We start from the raw sequence: 20836 nt of genomic DNA, 5'->3' as shown, positions 1-20836 counted from the left end.
AGCAGACTCCCCACTAAGCATGGAGCCCCACACGGGGCTGGATCTCAGGACCCTGAGATCATGACCTGAGCTGAAATCAAGACTCCGACACTCAACTGACTGAGCCACCCAGGTGCCCCTCGGGGAGATGTTTTTTAATTTCTTTTAAAGATTTTATTTATTTATTAGACAGAGAGGGAGAGCACAAGCAGGGGGAGCAGCAGAGGGAGAGGGAGAAGCAGACTCCCCGCTGAGCAGGGAGCCCGACGCAGGGCTCGATCCCAGGACCCTGGGATCATGACCTGAGCCCAAGGCAGCCGCTTAACCAACCGAGCCACGCAGGTGCCCCTCGAGGAAATTTGTTTTGTTTTATTTTTTAAAGATTTTATTTATTTGACACAGAGAGAGAGACAGCGAGAGAGGGAACACAAGCAGGGGGAGTAGGAGTGGGAGAAGCAGGCCTCCCGCGGAGCAGGGAGCCCGATGCGGGGCTCTATCCTAGGACCTTGGGATCATGACCTGAGCCGAAGGCAGACGCTTAACGACTGAGCCACCCAGGAAATTTGTTTTAAACAAGTATTATATTCTTGGGCAAGTGGAATGATCCTAGGTTTTTATTTTTTTCACATATAAAATAAAAAGATTGGACTATTCTCCCTAAGATTCCTTCCAGCTCCAACATTGTGTGAGTCTAAATCTCTATGCTCTAAACGTCAATTTCTACAGCCTCCAAATAGGGAAGATCCTATAATAACTGCTATGGACTGAATGTTCGTGTCCCCCAGACCAAATGATTTCCAAACCTAATCCCCAATGGGAGGGTATTTGGAGGTAATTAGGGTTGGATGAGGTCATGATGGTAGAGCCCCCCATGATGGGATTAAGGACCTTATGAAAAGGAAAACACAAGAGCTCTTTCTTTGCCACCTGAGCATACAGCAAGAAGGCCCCCCTCTGCAAACTAGAAAGAAGGATCTCACCAGGAACTGAATCAGTCGGCACCTTGATCTTGGACTTGCCAGCCTTCAGAACTGTGAAGGATAAATTTCTGTGTTTAAGCCACCCAGTCTATGGTATTTTTGTTACAGCATTCCAAACTGACTGCAATAGCTAACATACAGGACATACTATGCACCTGCCTTGTTCATTCATTCTGTAAGTATCTTGCAAACCTCTCTGTGTTCCAGGGGCGCCTGGGTGGCTCAGTCGGTTAAGCGACTACCTTGGGCTCAAGTCATTATCTCAGGGTCCTGGAGTTGAGCCGCATGTCAGGCTCTCTGCTCAGCCAGGAGTCTGCTTCTCCCTCTCCCTCTGTGCTCGCTCTCTCTCTCTCAAATAAATAAATAAAATCTTTAAAAAAAAAAAAAAAGAAACAAGCAAACAAAAAACCTCTGTGTCCAGCACTGTCCTAAACACTCCAGACAGCAAACAAAACAAAGATCGCTTCTTTCTAAAATTTGTGGTCTAGGGCCACCTGGGTGGCTCAGTCAGTTAAGCGTCTACCTTTGGCTCAGGTCATGATCATGGGGTCCTGGGATCGAGCCCCGCATCCAGCTCCCTGCTCTCGGGGAGCCTGCTTCTCCCTCTCCTCTCCACTTGTGCTCTCTTTTGCTCTCTCTCTCTCTCAAATAAATAAAATCTTTAAAATTTGTGGTCTAATTTGGAGAGACAGGGACAATAAACAAGTAAACTGTTAATCTTTACAAAAACCGTATAGAGTAAGGGGGGTCTGAGTGGCTTAGCCGTTAAGCGTCTGCCTTCGGCTCAGGTTGTGATCCCAGCGTCCTGGGATTGAGCCTCACCTCGGGCTCCCTGCTCCGTGGGAAGCCTGCTTCTCCCTCTCCCACTCCCCCTGCTTGTGTTCCTGCTCTCACTGTCTCTCTCTCTGTCAAATAAATAAATAAAATCTTTAAAAAAAATAAAATAAACCATATAGAGTAAGTGCTAGCATGATCCTCATTTTTAATTTTTTTAAAGTAATCTTTACACTCAACTCACAGTTCAAATTCACAACCCTGAGAGCAAGAGTCTCATACTCCACTGACTGAGCCAGCCAGGTGCCCCTTATGATCTCCATTTTAATTTTTTTTATTTTTAATTTTTTAAAATTTTATTTTTAAGTAATCTCTATGCCCAACATAGGGCTCGAACTTACAACCCCGAGATCAAGAGTCGCATGCTTTACTGACTGAGCCAGCCAGGTGCCCCAGTGATCCCTGTTTATAAAATGAGGAATCTGGGGGCGCCTGGGTGGCTCAGTCAGTTGAGCATCCCACTCAGCCTGCGCTCAGGTCTTGATCTCAGGGGCATGAGTTCAAGCCCCACATTGAGCTCCACACAGGGCATGGAGCCTAGTTAAAAATAAAGTAAAATAGGGGCGCCTGGGTGGCTCAGTCGGTTAAGCGTCTGCCTTCAGCTCAAGTCATGATCCCAGGGTCCTGGGATCAAGCCCCGCATCGGGCTCCCTGCCCAGCAGGAAGCCTGCTTCTCCCTCTCCCACTCTCCCTGCTTGTGTTCCCTCTCTCACTGTGTCTCTCTCTGTCAAATAAATAAACAAAATCTTAAAAAAAAAAAAAGAATTAAAAATAATTAATTAATTAATTAAAATAAAATAAAATAAGGAATCTGAAGGGTGCCTGGGTGGCTCAGTCAGCTGAGCATCTGACTCTTGGTTTCAGCTCAGGTCATGATCTCACAGTCATCGGACTGAGCCCCATGAGGGGCTCTGCCTTCAGTGGGGAGCCTGCTTAAGGATTCTCCCTCACCCTCTGCACCTGCAGCTGCTCGCTCATGCACGCTCTCTCTCTCTAAAATAAATAAATACATCTTTAAAAAAAATGAGGGGGGCACCTAGGTGGCTTAGTCGTTAAGCGTCTGCCTTCGGCTCAGGTCATGATCTCAGGGTCCTGGGATCGAGCCCGGCATCGGGCTCCCTGCTCCACGGGAAGCCTGCTTCTCCCACTCCCCCTGCTTGTGTTCCCTCTCTCGCTGTGTCTCTTTCTGTCAAATAAATAAATAAAATCTTTAAAAAATAAAAAAATAAAAATAAAAAATAAATGAGGAATCTGAGGCATAGAGAGGTTAAGGGGTTTGCTCAGTGTCACAGCTGAAAAAGCAGCAGAACCGGATTCAGAGGTGGCAGTTGGGCTCCAGAGGCCACACTCTGTACTTCTGTGCTATTCTGGCCTCTCCGGTAACAGCCTCTTGCGGGACTCTGATGAGAGAAAGTGTGTGAAATCGCTTTATAAACATTGGAGCTGACGATGTGGCTGGCCAAGATCTGCTGAGACCACGACATATGGTGGGAAAGTGACCTCCAGTCTCCCACCCAGGCACCACCAGGCCAGCGCCTCTTCCTCTGCCACCCTTCAGGCCTGGGGTTGCCCCTGCTGTGAGTGGTGGGGAAGCTGGGGGACAAGCAAATGGTGAATCCGGCTCCCTTCCTGGAGGCTCAGATGCGCCGCAGGAGACACAGCCTGGAACACTACCTCGCTCTTCAGCCACTTGTATTTGGGGTCCTCATCTTGTAGGAAGGGAAGTCCCATAGGCAACGTGACTAAAGCGGGTGAGTCACACGCCCGGGGCTGGCCTCCTCCGGGCACCAGCATCCATGGCCCAGGGAGAGGCGGGAGAATGTGTCTCTGCCCGCCTGCACCCCGGGGTGGGGGGGAGGGAATGAGGGCTGGGGAGTGGGGGGGCTAGGACTCCCCTGCAGACAACATAGACGGTTGTTGCTTGATGAAGGCACGCTGTAGTCCCTCACCGAACCTCACACACACCCTCGTGTTCGCAGATCAGTCTCCTGCCTCAGACAGGGGCTAGTCAGATCTCACAAGAGGGCACTCCATAGTTCCCGGCTGATGGAATGAGTACCTAAGTGGAAGGACAAATAACAGATCACATTTGCAAAGCACATTACAGATGACAAAGCATTGTCACATCAGCACACGGAAGCCTCCAGAAAGAATGACGAGGTGGGTGTCACAGTATCCGTTATATTACGAGAAAACTGAAGCTCAGAGAATGCCTGTCAATTTTTCAAGGTCTCACAGCTGATCAAGGGCATTTACTGAATGAATGAGTGAGTGAATGAATGAATGAATGAGTTAGTAAGCCAGGACCTGAAGGATGTTGTCTTCTCTGAATCTGGCACTGTTTCTACCGTATGTGATACTTCTGTCCTCAGCCAGAGTTCAACAGTCTCCTCCGAGGAGTTGACGTTGGAGGCATTGTGAGAACAAGACTGTACAAAAATGTCTCCTGATGTCACCTTCTCGGCCGATGCCTTTCTGTGGACAGTGACTTGTCCTCCAATCCCACCAAGCCCTTGCTCTCACAGCCCTCCCCGACCGCACCAGGCTGCTGGGTTGTAACAATCCTACTTACCGGCCCATCCCCCTTCACCTGTGAGCTCCAGGAGCCCTGAGCCTTATTCACCCCTGTGCCCCAGCATCTGGCATCAACCAGGAAATGAGTGAAAAAATGGATGAGGTGTGTGGCAGATCTTCTTTTCCTATGTTCTTCAAAACAAGGAAACAGTTGTAGCCTGACACCCAAGATTCTGTCCGGTGCTTCGATGGCAAGGGAATGTATGGGGCCAGTTCTGGAAATCCATAATCTATTTCCCTCCCTCCCTCTCTCTCTTCCTCCCCCTCCCTCTCTCCCGTAGAAAGCCCACCAATATTTAGGGGTGCCTGGGTGGCTCAATCGTTAAGCGTCGGCCTTCGGCTCAGGTCATGCTCCCAGGGTCCTGGGATCAAGCCCCGCATCAGGCTCCCTGCTCGGCGGGAAGCCTGCTTCTCCCTCTCCCACTCCCCCTGCTTGTGTTCCCTCTCTCGCTGTGTCTCTCTCTGTCAAATAAATAAATATTAAAAAAAAAAAAAAAAGAAAGCCCACCAATATTTATTTATTTTTTAAAGGATTTTTAAATTTATTTATTGATAGAGAGAGAGAATGATAGAGAGCATGAGAGGGAGGAGGGTCAGAGGGAGAAGCAGACTCCCCGCTGAGCAGGGAGCCCGACGCGGGACTCGATCCTGGGACTCCAGGATCATGACCTGAGCCGAAGGCAGTCGCTTGACCAACTGAGCCACCCAGGCGCCCCCCACCAACATTTAGAAGGCTAAATATCAACAGGGCAATTTCAGCTCCCAGGGAGCAAAAGGGGACAAGCTGCTCCAACCAGGACAGCCCCAAAGAGCTAAAGTTTCTTTCTCCCTCGAAAGGGCCCAATAGCATGCTTCCACCCACGTCTTGGCTCTCCCACACCCCCTTTTCTGCCTCCCTGCAGACGCCGATGCTGCCACCCTCCCACCCAGCCCTCTGCTATCAGAGCTCTGAACACCCAAAAAGGAAAAACGGTTGTGCTGAGCGAAGACAGAGCAGGGGAGGAAGGGAGGGGCTGTTTGCTGCCAGCTGACGTTGGGCAGACTGAGCTGCTTGTGTCTGTGCCAAGGGTGTGGCCACCAGCAAAATCGGAGAGAGCTGGGAGGGAGAGAAAGAAAATACACTGACGGCTAAGGCACATCCTGAGTCCTATCTTAAAGTCTTATCTCCAAGTGTACTGAATTGGCCTCCCCAAGAGGGAGGACAAGATCAAAAGCCTAGAGATGACCGAGAACTACAGGAGGTCACACATCCATGCCACAAACATTTCCTGGGCACACTACGTGCTGAGCAACATACACAGCACAAGGGAGGCAGACGTGAAAGACAGCGTACCTGCTCCCGGGAGATCTCGCGTTGGAGTGAGGGCCACAGGCGTGTCAACGGGCAGCTGTAGTGCGAGCATGGGTAAGGGAGAGAGGAGCCCTGGACGCAGGGAAGAGGACAGAGGAGGGGCACTTCACCCAGATTCCAGAGCGAAGGGTCAGCAGAGAGTCTGCCTGGAGAAGGTGACATTCAACACGCTGAGTTGTGGGAAGAGGAGGTGGAATGAGATCAGTGAAAACAGGAGGAGAGGCATTCTGAGGCAGCACGAATAGGCGCCATGATTTAGGGAAGGGTGTAGAAGAGGAGTGGTCAGAGGATGAGAGCTTTGGAGGAGAAACTACAGGAGGCCACACATGTGAAGGAGTTGGGATGTTATTTTAAAGACAGTTGGGCTAATTAGGGGTGCCCGGGTGGCTCAGTTGGAAGAGCATGCGACTCTTCATCTCAGGATCGTGAGTTCCAGCCCCATGTTGGGGGTAGAGATTACTTAAATAAATAAAACTTAAAAAAAAAAGTTAGAGACAGTTGAGCTTTCATCATAAGGCTTTAGGAAGAGGTGACTGATCAGATTTGAATTTTGGAAAAATGAGTCTGGCAACCAAGTGGGGAATGGATCCCCAGAGTACAAGATGGGGGAGTGGGAGACCACTGAGGAGGGTAGGGTGGTAACCCCGGTACAAGTGGTGACTTGAACTTAGGGCCATTCCCGTGGGAAGAAGAGGAAGACACAAATCTGTGAAGTATGTGGGGAGTAGAGTTACTGGACAGGGTGACCTGCATGGAGGGGCAGAGTGGGGGATAGGGAGAAGAGGATGATGCTCAGGTTCTGACTTGGGTGTTGAGTGGGTCAGATGAATGGGGATGGGGTTTCTGGGCAGAAGAGCAAGTTTAGAGAGGAAGCAGATGAGTTCAGCATGGGGTCTCTCAAGTTGAAGGCACCTGCAGACATCCAGGGAGAGATATTCGACGGTGGAGGTAAGGTATGGGACTCAAAAAGGGGTCTGGACTAGCGATGAACACCTGGGAGTCAGTGTAGCTGCTGTGGTTAAAACCATGGGTGTGGATGAGATCGCCCAAGGAGAATACGCATGTCTGAGAATGTATAGATGCCATCTTCCTGCCCACAGGCACAATGGGCTGAGATAACATGTCTGACACGTGCGTCAGAATGGATGCTAATTAAATTGTACTTGAATGAATAGTAGGTCCAGGAAAAGTCGTGGATAATTATTTAGCCTAATGTTTTGCTCCCACACGTGATCAGCAACATTCCCCTTTTTCTTTCAAAACTTTCTATCCTATTGTCTCTTGTTCCTGATAATTAGGAAATCCTTTGAACACCTACCTCGAATCCCTCCTATCAACCTTCCAGCCTTTGCAATCCTGAGTCCGGATTGTCTTGCTCACTGTATTCACCAACTGCTCACCCTCTCTCCCTGCCTCCTACACTCTCCCTTGTCTGATATTTTTAAACTGTTTTATTTTCAGCCAGTATTCGTCACTGCCATCAGCTGCCTATTTGAGGTATTTTCATCAGATATTGTATTTGTGTTCTTAAACCATAACTTTCTGTAGAGGAAAGCAATGGTACAAGAAATCCAAAAATGATCAATTTAAATGACTTCTAATTGAGAAACTACTTTGGTCCTTGCATCTGAATATAGATAGGTATGTTAGATATTCCAAAAATCAAATTCAAGCAAAATGGTCATCTCAGGGGAATTGATGCAAGAGGAACCTGCCTAGAAACTGCCTAATTGTCCCATCCTCAGGACTTCAATGCAACACGCAGGCTTCTATCCATCCATCTTTCTATCCACTCATTCGTTCCATCTATCCATCTTCCAATTAATCCATTCATCCACCCATTCATCCATCTATCCCTCAAAGCATCTATCATCTATCTATCTATCTATCTATGTATCTAAAAACGTCTTTTGAATGCCTGCTATGTACTACACTCTACTAGTCACTGAGGGATATGAAATAAATAAGACATGGAATCAAGAATCTTCAAGTCCAAATGAGAAGAAAGGCCCAAAGTAAAAATGACTACCCTGTAAGTACTTTAAAAGAAGACTCAGAAGAGTGGACATAACTCTTTCCAGGGGAATCAGAGAAGGTTTCATAAGAAAGGGTCTTGAGGGCGCCTGGGTGGCTCAGTTGGTTGAGCGACTGCCTTCGACTCAGGTCATGATCCTGGAGTCCCGGGATCGAGTCCCACATCGGGCTCCCTGCTCAGCAGGGCGTCTGCTTCTCCCTTTGACCCTCCCCCCTCTCATGTGCTCTCTCTCTCTCTCTCATTCTCTCTCTCAAATAAATAAATAAAATCTTTAAATAAAAAGAAAAAGAAAGGGTCTTGAAAGAGAAGAGAAATCTGAAGGTGGGCAATCTTAACTCTCACAAGGGGCACAGGGCAGAGAGGCAGGATTTACCTCCCAAGGTTATAGGCTACTCTTGGGCATGGGGAATCTACCCATGACCCAGACTTCAAACCACATCACCTCTCCTGGGCTGTGTCTTCAATAGATCAAAAGGATTATATCAATGGTTTTTTGACTATGCTCCATTGCCCAAATATGGGCAACCGACTGTCCCAGTTTGCCCACGTCTGAGTGATTTCTTGGGACGCAGAACTTTCTAAAGTCAGATATCACAAGGAGGCCATGGAGGCAGGAAGTGGGGGGCAGGTCTTGGGGAGAAGGACAGTCCAGGGGGCTCAGAACCCCCATGTACACTTTAATTGGATCAGCCGTGACACATCCTACATGCTGAGCTTCTGTGTTCGATTTTGTTTACTCATTACTTTAAAAAAAAAAAGTCTGAAAACCACTGGACTAAATGATCTCTAATGTCCCTGTAGTCCTTTAAAATTAAAATTATATATTTGTGTGGACCTGATTTTTTTTTTTTTTTTTTTTTTACTCTCTCTCCTTTCTATCCTTCTGACTTGGGTTTTTTCCTTTGTCTGGTGAGATGGAGTGGGGACTACAAGATAGAAATAAGTATTATGGCTTAAAAGACTTCCTTCCTTTAGGACTTTTAGAAGCTCTAAAATAAATGAGAAAATACTAAACTTAATTAAACATGGTTGAGTTTTTAAACCCATAGCTTCCCAGACCAACCTGCAGGAAGGCATCCTTCATTTTACGCCTTTCCCCCTCTCAACTTCCATGCCACTTATTCTGAAATTATATCTCTGGGGGCAAATTCAGGAGTAAGGGGAGGGTGATAATATATCAGCCTAAAGACCCCCTTTTGTTTTAGGGCAAAGCAGAGAGCTGAAAGGGGACCAGGAGAAGCCATTGGAAACCACCCAGCTCCCCCTCCCATCCAAGATCCTTCTGGCAGCTCTAATTGAGGCCTGTCACGGGGAGAGAAGCCAGCTGCAAATTGCATTCATCAACGAATTACAGCAATTACAGCCTCAGCCCCAGCCTAATGGGGGTGACACGTCCAGCCAGGCAGTCCAGTCCCTTGCCCTGATTCCGAGATGCCAAATGCTTTGGGCTGCCAGGGTCATATTCCCCAGTCCAGACCCCAAACTTTATCCTGGCCCCACACCCTGCCTTCAGACAAATACCAGAGGATGGGTGCTTCCCCAAACTTCTCCAGAACCACTGAAGTTCACCCAGAGATCTAGGCCCGGTTCCTGTTGCTGTTCTTTAAGCTCAGTTTCCTCCAGATTTGGTTCTTGGGAGAACTGATCTGGTGGCATTTGAGGAGCCTGTTAAGGATGCACTCCTTGTTGGTATTTGGGCCAGCTCTGTTCCTCTGTCCCTCGTGCCCACCCTGACCAGAGCCAAGGCTAGGGTGAGGTTCAGATGAAACCTGTGGAGGTGTACTGGAAGTGTTACCTCCCAAAAGAGAAGTATGTGGCCACCCACACCTGTCCACAGCTGTTCCCTCACTCCCCTCCCTGGAGCCAGCACTCTGGTGTCAACAATGTGAGGGTGTGTGTGTGTGTATGTGTGTGTGTGTGGTGTGACATACCACAGGAAGATGGGAGGACCTAACACTAGACCCTCTCTTCGTCATTTTGTGTGTAAAATTGCAACCAAATGCCCTCAAAGAATGTTCTTTTTCTCTCTCTTGCTTTTTGCCTCAGAATTCTGGTACCTCTACAAACCAGGTTGTGCCAGAGAAAAAAAAAGTTTCAGAGATCAGACCATCAATCACCCAGCATTTGGACAGACACAATCATCTCTTCCTCTCTGACAGCCCCTGATTGACTTTGGGAGGGGGCAGAGAAAGGAGACTTCTTTTCTGTTCTGAAGTTTCTAAGGAAGCCAACCCAGATCCCACCCTTCCCTTCCAGAGAACATATCCTGTGATGTTTAAGCAGGAGTCAAGCCTGGAGAATGAATTCTCCTGAACTGTCCTTTCTGTAGGAGAGATGAGGATGGGCACATCCAGGAAAGGGAGGGCCCAGGAGAAGGGGTGTGTTTCAGTATCCCTTGGCACACCAAAGCTTTCTGCCTAGGGAAACAGTGGGGCTCCGCTGACCCATTGGCAAGGGAAGAGGTCCACAGGGATGACTCAGTAGCCCCAGCTTCCTGTAGGCTCTTGAAGAAACTCCGCATTCCGGGCGCCTGGGTGGCTCAGTTGGTTAAGCGACTGCCTTCGGCTCAGGTCATGATCCTGGAGTCCCGGGATCGAGTCCCGCATCGGGCTCCCTGCTCGGCGGGGAGTCTGCTTCTCCCTCTGACCCTCCCCCCTCTCATGTGCTCTCTCTCTCATTCTCTCTCCATCAAATAAATAAAATCTTAAAAAAAAAAAAAAAAAAAGAAACTCCGCATTCCATCTTGAGTTTCAGATAAATCTCCAGAAGAGAGAGGGCAGCATCCGAGGCAGGAACCAAGGGCGGGTGTCGGGAGCTGGGGACAAGGCGGGACAAGGGCAGATAAAGGCTGAGGCTGAGGCCGAGAGTGAGAGTAGAAAGAGGACTGGATTGCCAAACAAGGACAGCTGTCAGGACTCGGGGCCTGCCCAGGGCAGCTTGCTCTTCTCTTCTCGGCTCCATCCTGAGTGGATGCCCCTGACACGGCACCCAGATGCCCTCCGCTGACTGTGAATGTTGACTCCAGTGGCTCCTGGCTGTTCATTCCCTGGAGACTTGAGCAAACAGTGGCCAATTCGCTGACTGAACGGTATAAAAGACCAGGCTCTCTGCCTCTGGGGGATCTTTTCTGAGGAGCAATTCTCTAACCAGAGCTTCCCCACAGGACCAAGCCAACATTAGACTCGGAGTGTGAGAGCACATCCTTGTTTAGCCCCTGCCCTGCCCCCTCCCACTTCCCTCCCTCCCTTTCTCCTGAAAATGTGCCCTCAATAAACCATGCGCCCCCTGAATCCCTGTCTCAGGCTCTGCATCCAGGAAACCAGGACACCTTCTCTGTGTACAAATCGCACCTCTTAGTTCCAGTGCCTAGGACAATATGGCCATGCACAATAATGCTAAATATTATATGTGGTTGATTGAAAGGAGTGATTGATTGGCTTAATGCTCAGGATGGGAGATAAGTGGGTGGGGTTTTTATTGTAGACTGCCCCCTCCCCCACTTACACACACACACACACACACAATCACACATAAGGTGTTAACCTTATCCCCTTGGCTCATCCCAGTACATCCTGTCTGCATCTAGGCCACCAGCTTATGTATGTGCAAACACAGGGGCAGATAATCCAGTTTGTGGATTATCCAGACCCCCAGCTGGCTGCCATCTTCCCATCACCTGCCTGTTCTAGGACCTTTGGGCTGGGGGGAGGGGAGGTTGAGGGAGCTGGTAGGGTTGGGCAGAGGAAGGCAGCAGGGGAGGGCAAGATGATGATGCAAACTCAGTCAGTCAACGCAGCTGTTACTATCACAGCCATCCGGTGAAAGATCAGAAACCACTGGATAAAATCACCTTAGGATTTTTGTGTGGATTCCAGGTATCTGGGCTCCACATGAAAGAGACATTTAAAGAACTGTCTTATAGAGGAGTGAAAATACCCTGAATGAAGCTAGGAACATCACCTGCTAAACAACCAGGTTGGGATCATTGAGAATCATATAATTTGATAAGATATTTTAAGATAATTCAAGATACGGGGCACCTGGGTGGCTCAGTTGGTTAAGCGACTGCCTTTGGCTCAGGTCATGATCCTGGAGTCCCAGGATCGAGTCCCGCATCGGGCTCCCTGCTCGGCAGGGAGTCTGCTTCTCCCTCTGACCCTCCCCCCCTCTCATGTGCTCTCTGTCTCTCTCATTCTCTCTGTCTCAAATAAATAAATAAAATCTTTAAAAAAAAAAAAAAAAGATAATTCAAGATACACAAAGTCTTTACCTATCCTGAAAGCTTTCCAGGAAGGAGAGTATATAGATTTTTCAGGTTTTTCAGTTCTCCCCATCAAGAAGGCCTTCCTAGAATCTACCCTCCTGCCAGACTGCTGCAGTTTGGTCTGTTTCTCTTCTGATTTCAGAAGAAAGGAAGAACTATGGATCTCCCATTCTTTTCCCCATGATGCTCCTTCCCCCAAATATCTGGACCTGCCTTGTCAATAGAAGTAGAATGTGAGGGCGCCTGGGTGGCTCCGTCTGTTAAGTGTCTGCCTTCAGCTCAGGTCATGATCCCAGGGTCCTGGGACTGAGCCCCATGTAGTTCGGTCTCTGTGCTCAGCGGGGAGCCTGCTTCTCTTCTCCCTCTGCTCCTCCCCTTGTTTGTGCTCGCTGGCTCTCTCAAATAAATAAAAACTTTTTAAAAATAAAATTAAAAATTAAAAAATAATTTTAAAAAGTATTAATGAGATATTTTACATTCTTTTCTCTTACTAAGTCTTCGAAATCTGTTGTATTTCACACTCAGGGCATATCTGAGTTCAGTTCAGCCACATTTCCTATGCTTGGCTGCCACATGTGTCTGGTGGCTGCCATATTGGACAGCACGGGTCTAGAGTTCCCTGGGGGTCCCTTCCCTGACACCAGCCTACACTCAGTTCCTCTGGGGTGGAAGAATGGCAATCTAACTTGACTATCCTGGGGTGAGCTTGAGAGAAGCAGGGGTAGGGGAGTGGTAAACAGACTCTAGGGAGCATCCTAGGTCAGGTAATTAATTACTGGGAAGGGAGGAACAAAACTATGCTTATTAAACCTCAGATTCAGATCTTTTCTCCTGAGCAGTAGGTAGAGGCAAGAAAATGCTCTGAAGCCCATGATCCTCCAAGTCCCTTGTTAATCAGAATATTTAACTTGGGTTCCAAATCTGCTTCACTTCCTCCAGGAGGCCTTCCCAGATAAACTCTCCAACCTTGCTTGATAGCTTCTTTCCTGGTTGCTGTCACTATTTACAGACTGAAACCACTTCTTCACTGAGGTGATATCCCAGCCCTCCAACCCCTGAGTGGACACCCCACATTTCACAGGTATGAGATGAGCTCCTACTGTATGCCCACTACTGTCCTAGGGATACATGGTGAACAAAATGAATGAGGGCTGTCCTCCTAGAATGGGTAGCCTAGAGATGAAGGCAGACAGCAAACTTAAAAACAAAACGAACAAGGTAATTTCAGAGGGCGATAAAATGAAGGCAGAAAGATCATGAAGGAGTTCCCCATGCCCACCTTGTACTGAGACCATAGAAAGTGAACCAGAAAAGATCCAATATTGTCTACTCAACCCCCTCACTTTACAGATGTGTAAACTGAGGCCAATTGTGGGGTCCTTTCTGAGGTGCTGCCTGGTCAGATGGGTGGCTCTGTCCCTCCCGACGTCAGCCTGGGAGAGTTCCAGAGAGTGAGTAAGCAGTTCTGCCGTCTCACTCCCTAAGGATAAGAGTCAGCCTCTGGAATGGAAAGCAATGGATAATCTTGCAAAAACAAACACAATCAAAAGCACAAAACCTCACTCTCAGCAATCTTTAAAACCCAGCTGTCATCCCTGCACAACTCCACCAAACTGCTCACCAGATTTCATAGGAGGGGGTGGGAGGTGCTCAAGAGATAAGCCCTCCCGCCTTCCCCACCCCATTCTGCAGGGCCACGGACCCAAGATTAGCCCAGGGGCCAGAATGAACAGAGAAGTGGTACCCCACACAGCCCAGAGTGGCCGAGGTATCTAATACTTTGGGCTTCTGCTTCCTGTTCCAGGAGTCCATGCTCGAGAGCAGCTGGTGGGGGGACCTTGCTAGAAGAGTGGGGATCATCCTGGGGGAAGTCCAGGGTCTCAGCTGCCCTTCTTCAGACTGAAGAGCTCCTCTCCATGTTCCCTTTGGAGCATGCACTCTGTCTCAGCCACGCTCCCTCCCTGAGTTGCTGGGATTTATTTCCGGAGATGTTTCGCCCACTCTGCCTGACGTCTGTGAGAAGCTGGGTGCTTAGGGAGTCCTCACCATCTGCCCACCTCCACCATCAGCCAGGCAGCCCCCAAGCGGTTCAATTCCCAGACCAGGAAAATCAGCCCAAGCTCCCTCCCACACCTGCAAATCTTCTGCCAAGTGGCTGGAGTTTCTCTTACCTCCCCGAAAGCAAGGGCGCTATAATGTCTATCCCCCACCCACAGACATACCTTGGCTTGAAGAGGCCTTGAAATCTGGGGATGGAGGATGAGAAGGCTGGATTAAAGTTCCTTCCCCACAAACCCTCTCTACACACACATTTTGGCAGCATCTATGAAAATGTGAAATACACATACCCTTTGACACAATGATTACATACCTAAGAAATATGTGCAAGGAGGTCATCGCTGTGGACACACTGTGGATTTAACAGAGGATTTAATTAAGAAATGATGGCATAGGGGCTCCTGGGTGGCTCAGATGGTTAAGCGTCTGCCTGCGGCTCAGGTCATGATCCCAGGGTCCTGGGATCGAGCCCCGCATCGGGCTCCTGGCTCAGCGAGGAGCCTGCTTCTCCCTCTCCCTTTGCCTCTCTCCCTGCTCATGCTTTCTCTCTCTCTCTCTCTCTCTGTATCTCTGTGTCTCAAATGAATAAATAAAATCTTAAAAAAAAAAAAAAAGAAATGATGGCATATTCAGATGGTGGAATCTCACGTGGTCATCAAAAAGAACAAGAAAAACCCATATGTCCCATCATTGAATAATGCCCAAGATATAAATGAGAAAAGCAAAACTCTACCACCATATGCCTCCTATAATTCCCTCTGTGTTGGATATTAATACATACCTCTTTTGTATATGCAGAGAAAAAAAATATCTGAAAGATTATATATAAAAACCTGTCCCCGACATTTAGCTAGCTCAGAAATTTAGATTATGGGGTTCTCCATTTTCTAAGTTTCTTTACAAAAAGATCTGTTACTTTTGTAATCAGGCGGGGAGGGGGGGTGGACAGAAAAAAAAGAAAACACTTTTTTTTTTGTAAAGGAAGGAAGAACAAATCCCCTCCTCTGGTTTAGCCAGGGGAGGAGGTCCCATGACACCCACCCACAAACTCCCCCGCTGATGGCCTTGGAAGTGATGTGTGGCTACAGCCTGCCCACGCTTTACAGCCCAGTGCTGGCCTGGGCCTCCCTTACTGTCTTCACTCCCTCTGCTCCCACTGGCCTCCATTCACAAAAGGCCTGTTTTAGAGAAAACACTGTCCTGTGCATGCCCCAGTGCCTCAGTGGAAGTCTGTGCTTCCCAGGCCTCTGTGGAGGAGTCCATCTCAAGCAAGACTTGGGATGACATGTGGTCAGTGGGAAAGGAGGGTGGGGACTTCTGGCCAGATTTGAGGCCAGAGTTCTGGACTTCAGAGATAAAGCTCCAACTCCTCAGGAAGGGGAGCAGGGGAGCGGAAAGCTGGCCTTTGAACTAATCAGGGAGGGGACACAGGGAGGGAAGGAGAGAGGGAAGGGGCAGTGGGAGCTCTGAATTGCTAGACTTGTGGCCCATCTCCTATCTGTCTGGCCCTGGGAGTACAAAAAGCCAGCCTGGGAGGAAGGATCTGGATGTGCCGCTAAGTAGCTATGTGTTCTTGGGCAAGTTGCTGCATCCTCTGGGCCTTAGAGACTTCTTTCCTTCCTCTTTGTTTTCTCTCTGCCTGGAGCACTCACAGCACAGGATGACTGGAGAGGGCAGAGGAGGTGAGGGACCACTGCCATCTTTGCTGGGGGATGGGCAAGGCCCCCAGGGCAAGTGGGGTCCACCTGGATGTTACCAACCAGCTTGTGCAAGGAGAGGAGGTGGCTGGTGGGAGAAGGGCAGCTCAGAGGGAGCCTTCCACCCTACCCCCAGCCCCCCCCCCCCCCCACCAGCCCCTAACAACCACTCCTGGCCCCCTGAGACCCTCTGCCCTCAGCATCTCAACATCCATCTCAGGGCCTCAAAGAAATTCTACTTGATAAAGAAGCCGGGACAAGGAAAATACAGCCTACCTCCAACCCTGATCCCACCCCCATTCCAAGCCTGTGGCCAGAGCTCAGCATGCAGAATCCCTGGGGCAGGGGTGCCCAGGTGACTTAGTTGGTTAAGTGTCTGAATCTTGGGGGCACCTGGGTGGCTCAGTTGGTTAAACAACTGCCTTCAGCTCAGGTCATGATCCTGGAGTCCCAGGATGGGATGAGTCCCGCATCTGGCTCCCTGCTAAGCAGGGAGTCTGCTTTTCCCTCTGACCCTGCCCCTCTCATGTGCTCTCTTTCTCTCTCTCTCATTCTCTCTCAAATAAATAAATAAAATCTTTATTAAAAAAAAGTGTCTGAATCTTGATTTTGGCTCAGGTCATGATCTCAGGGTCCTGAAATCGAGCCCCACCTGGGGCTCCGTGCTCAGGGGGAAGTTGGCTTGAAAGATTCTCTCCCTCTGCCCCTCCCTCCCTTAAATAAATAAATAAATCTTAAAAAAAAAAAGAAGAATCCCTGTGGCAGGATGGACCGAGGCAAGAGGATTATTCCAAAACTCCTGATCCCCACCCAGCCAGAATGTAGCTTTCTTACCAGAATCTTCCAGGGCTCCCCTCTCCCCACAACCCCTTCAAAGCAGTTGGCTTCTCCATCTCACTCTCTGGCTGCCAACACCCCTTCCTCCACCCCCACCAGCTGGTCAGGCCAGAGGAATGTGGAGAAGAGCTGGGACATTGGCAGTCTCCTGTGAACCATGGTTCCTGCCCAGCGTTGGAGTCTGGGGGAGCAGAATGGTTCTAACCAGAGGGGGAGGTCAGGTAGTTGGCAGAGCCAGAACCAGGAGCTGGCCCCATGGAGGCCCCTCTGCAGGGGGAGGGGGTGTGCTCTTCTTCCAATCTGGAGACCTCAGTCCCCCAGGTGACCAGAAATGGAGAAAACATGTCCTTGGAGATTCTGAGACAAAAGGGCATTATTGGGGTGGAGTGAGGAAGGAAGATCTCCCAGCAGGACAGAGGCCCTTCTAGCCAAGTCCTCCCCAGCCTGTTCCTGGGCAGAAGAGGACTCTGCCCTGAGGACTGAGTGAGATGAGTCACAAGTGTGCGTAGAGGGGGGCCAGGTAGCATGTGTCCCCAGCAGAACCAGCCCAGCAGCTCTGTCAAGCAGGCCCTGCACTGACGCACACTCGGGCACCCTTCCGGATCGATGCATACCTACCCGCATCCTGCCAGCCATGAAGGGGGACAAATATGAATCAGCCCGGACTCCACAGCAAAACTCAGCTTCTGCTGACCCTAGCTAGGAAGAAGCAAGTTCCTTAGGAAGTCCCCCAGGACAGGATTGCCGGCACCTTCTCTCCCTCCCAAGGTCCTTTATTCGATTCTGGAGTGGGGACTCTGAACCTGCTCTGGATCCCACGTTTGCACAAAGGGTAGGGGAGGGACAGGGGGGGCTGAGGGCTGGAAAGAATTGTGCTTGGTTTTTACCCACTACCCCCATCCAGATTAGGAGGATCTGATTTTTCATCATCTCAGACTCAGCCGGCCCTGGGTGTCGGTGGAGGGGGCAGACTTGAAAGTCTGGGCAGAGGCCCTCTGGACCTCAAAACATTAGCATTTTATTCTTTTTTTTTTTTTTTTTTTAAAGATTGTATTTATTTCAGAGAGAGAGCATGAGCAGGGGGAGGAGCAAAGGGAGAGGGAGAAGCAGACTCCCTGCTAAGCGGGGAGCCCATGACAGGGCTGGATGCCAGACCCTGAGATCATGACCTGAGCTAAAGGCAGATGCTTAACCAACCGAGCCACCCAGGTGCCCCTAGCATATTATTCTTATTACCGCTATTGGTGGCCTACATCTTCCCCCTCCTCCCCTGGAGCGGGGAGTGGATGTCTAGTAGTCCACACTCCCACCAGGCACAAACCGCGACTACTATTACAGCCCCTCTTGTGGGAACAGCCACCATTCCCAGAGCTGGACAACTCACAGCTTAGTCACCAGGCCCGGGCTGGCTCAATCCAGCCCAGACCTCCCCAGCACCAGTCCCTGCCGCTGCAGCCAGTGAGCTGTGGTCAGCAGGATTCAGCACACGGAGATGGCTGAAAGCCAGGAAGGAATTACTTTCCATATTCACAGGATCCCCCAAGGTGGAAAAAAAAAACAGATCAGCCTGAGTGCCCAGGAGTGGGGGAGGATGAGAACAGAATGGCTCCTTGAGGACTTACCTATATAAACCTAGGAAAGTGTCCCCAAGGACCAGCTGGTATGAGGGGCAAGAGCCAGGGGATGAGGGGAGGGGGGAGGAAGCAGGAGAAAGAAGGGACACCCCCCCAAAAAACCTGCAGAAATCAGGTAATAGCTTGGGAGAGGGCAATTTCAACTCCATCTGTAATTTCCACCAGCCATCCCGTGTTTCCTTTGCAAATTCAGCTTCAAGATAAAACTCCCCCCACCCATTCCTGCCACCCATACAGAAATCTGGGACTACTCCTGGGGCTGGGTAAGAAAATGCCAGACCAAGGTCAGAGCTACAGTATCATCAGTCTTTAATAACTTATAGGCAAATGCTAAAAAATAGTTAATACTACAGAGGACACACACGGCTTATAAAAACAGTTGTGGATCTACAAATGTGGGGAAGGGTTCCTGGCACTTTCACACAGACACAAAAATAAAGACTATTGTGACTAGCATCCTTAGAAAAGCAGCCTGGGGGACACCCCAGATGGGGGGCTGGAGGTGGGGAGACAGTCCTCGTTCATCCCAAATGCATTCTCCAAACAACCTTCTTTTGCTCCCAACAACCTTCTTTTGCTCCAAAACACATCTCATCAACAAGCCAGAGAAGAAAAGAAGAAACAGGGTCGAGGTAGAGTCACAGCTTACATTTAAGCCCCCCCAGTCCTGCAGCCCTCTTTTCTCCAGAGGTGGGGATGAGGGAGGGAGAGGAGAAGACATCCCATCTCCCCTCCCCTCCCCAATGCTGCACTAGAACAGGACCCCCAGTGTGCTCCTCCGTCCTTCATTGAGGCGGACAGGTCCTGCACCCCAGAGCTGAGGGAGGGGCCACAGGCTCCGCCTGGCTGTCCAGGTGTACAGACCCCTACTGGTGAGAAGGGGACAGCCTCGGGTCACCGTCTCTTCTTGCCTACCCGGGCTGCCTTCTTCCTCTTGAGGATCATCTCGTACAGGCGCTCCAGGCCCGGCTGCAGGCCCAGCCCGTCCACAGCACTGCAGCCCTGCACATGGGTTAGCGTGGCGGCTGCAAGCTCTCGAACCGAGAGCCTCTTCTCAACCTCTGCAGCGCTCAGTGCCCCAGGCTGATCCTGCTTATTGGCCAGCACGAGCACAGGCACGCCCTGGTTGTCCGAAGCCCGGCTGATTCGGTGTAGCTCCACCTTGGCCTCCTCCAGGCGCTCAGCCTCGGCAGCATCCACCACAAACACCAGCCCGTCTGTCCGACGTGTGTAGGAGCGCCACAGTGGTCGCAGCTTCTCTTGCCCCCCGACATCCCACACTTGGAAGGTGATGCCACGGGACCCTCCCAGGGGCACCCGGATCTTCTCTGTGTTGAAGCCTTTGGTGGGTACGCTCTGGACAAACTCCTTGAACTTGAGGCGGTAAAGGAGCGAGGTCTTTCCAGCAGAGTCCAGCCCAACGACCACGACATGCAGGGCCTGGAAGTGGGGCAAGAAAGAGGAGGCAGTGGGAGCCATCTCAGTCAAGTGGTTCCCCATGGTGAGCTCCAGCTAAGGTGCAGGTCAGGGGGTACACAGGAGAGGCAGGAAGGTGGCCTTGAACTGCAGGCTTTGGGGACCGCGGCTGGGTTATCTGAACGGGAAAAAGTCATGGGAGAAAAAAAGGAGACGTTTAAAAATAAACATGAAATGTGCAACTTCTAGATCCTGTCCTAAATCAGTCGCCCATCCTTCCTTTTTAAAATTCCAGTTTTTGTTTTGTTTTTTAAACAGCTCCAAGTGTAACAGAGGCGCTCCCCGCTTTCAGGGGAGACGAGATCTACAGAGACCCCCGGGGCCTGGACACAGGTTGGGGGGTGAGGCCTTGATCTGGAGATGGTCGGCTTCCCGCGCCTCTTCTCCGAGCTCGTGGCGCGGTCGCAGACGCAGAGACCCTCATTCCCCACGCGAGAATCCTCACAGGAAGGAGCAGGTCGGGCAGCGCCCCCCAGTTAAGTTAGGGTACGGGCGCTCAGACGGGAGAGTAAGGCCCGCTCCCGCCTGCCCTCCAACGTCCCCAAGCGGTTGACACGACCCTCCTTAACACCGCGACCCCCTTCCCACTGTCCCGTGACACTTCGCCTTGCCCGGATCGCCGACTCCAGCTCCCCGCACCGGAGCCACCTCAGCTCCGCCTGAACAGCCCCTTTACCTTCCGGCAGCCGCACTCTCCCCAGGCCAGCCACCCGAGCCTCCACGCGAAACGGCACGCCCGCCCCCAGCGCGTGCCACCGCCGCCACCACCGCCGGCGCTGCTGCCACTGCGGAGCCGGCTCCGCGACTCCGCCTTAAAAAGCCGCGCGTCACGTCACGCAGCGCGGGCCAATGAGCAGTCCCGCGGCGGCGGGGAGGGGCGGGGCGGGGCGGGGCCTGGAGATACGTGCCCGGCGACCCCCGACAACCCAGCGATGGACGTGTGCTCGATCAGTGAACGTTTTATTTGATCTTTTCTCCCATAGTCTAATATTTGGAGGTAAACTCGGGATGGAAAGTGAGAGGGACAGACGTGGCAGCGTTTGACTTGGAGAGGTGAAGCGCTTCGTAGTCCGCACGGCGGCATCCTCCTCCCCCCACCCCCCCGCCCACCCCGAGA

At 50.6% G+C, this 20836-nt stretch overlaps 1 protein-coding gene across 1 annotated transcript; it reads right to left on the bottom strand.

Moving 5' to 3' along the window:
- Positions 1-18528: 18528 nt before the first annotated feature.
- Positions 18529-20520, bottom strand: ARL4D (ADP ribosylation factor like GTPase 4D). Its single transcript, XM_035027436.1, has 2 exons — positions 20396-20520; positions 18529-19837 (listed from the first exon to the last, which is right to left on the bottom strand). The coding sequence occupies exon 2, from the start codon at positions 19741-19743 to the stop codon at positions 19138-19140; it is 606 nt and encodes a 201-aa protein (XP_034883327.1). The 5' UTR covers positions 19744-19837; positions 20396-20520; the 3' UTR covers positions 18529-19137.
- Between the last annotated feature and the right edge of the window lie 316 nt (positions 20521-20836).

Source organism: Mirounga leonina, unplaced genomic scaffold (genome assembly GCF_011800145.1).
Source record: "Mirounga leonina isolate KUSES-001 unplaced genomic scaffold, KU_Mleo_1.0 Mir_200, whole genome shotgun sequence".
NCBI classification, from domain to species: Eukaryota; Metazoa; Chordata; class Mammalia; order Carnivora; family Phocidae; genus Mirounga; species Mirounga leonina.
Note: the sequence above shows the minus strand (reverse complement) of the source record. Positions and strands in the feature narration are given on the sequence as shown.

Coding starts and splice junctions, on each gene's coding strand:
- ARL4D (XM_035027436.1), bottom strand. CDS start 19,743: ATGGGGAACCACTTGACTGAGATGGCTCCCACTGCCTCCTCTTTCTTG.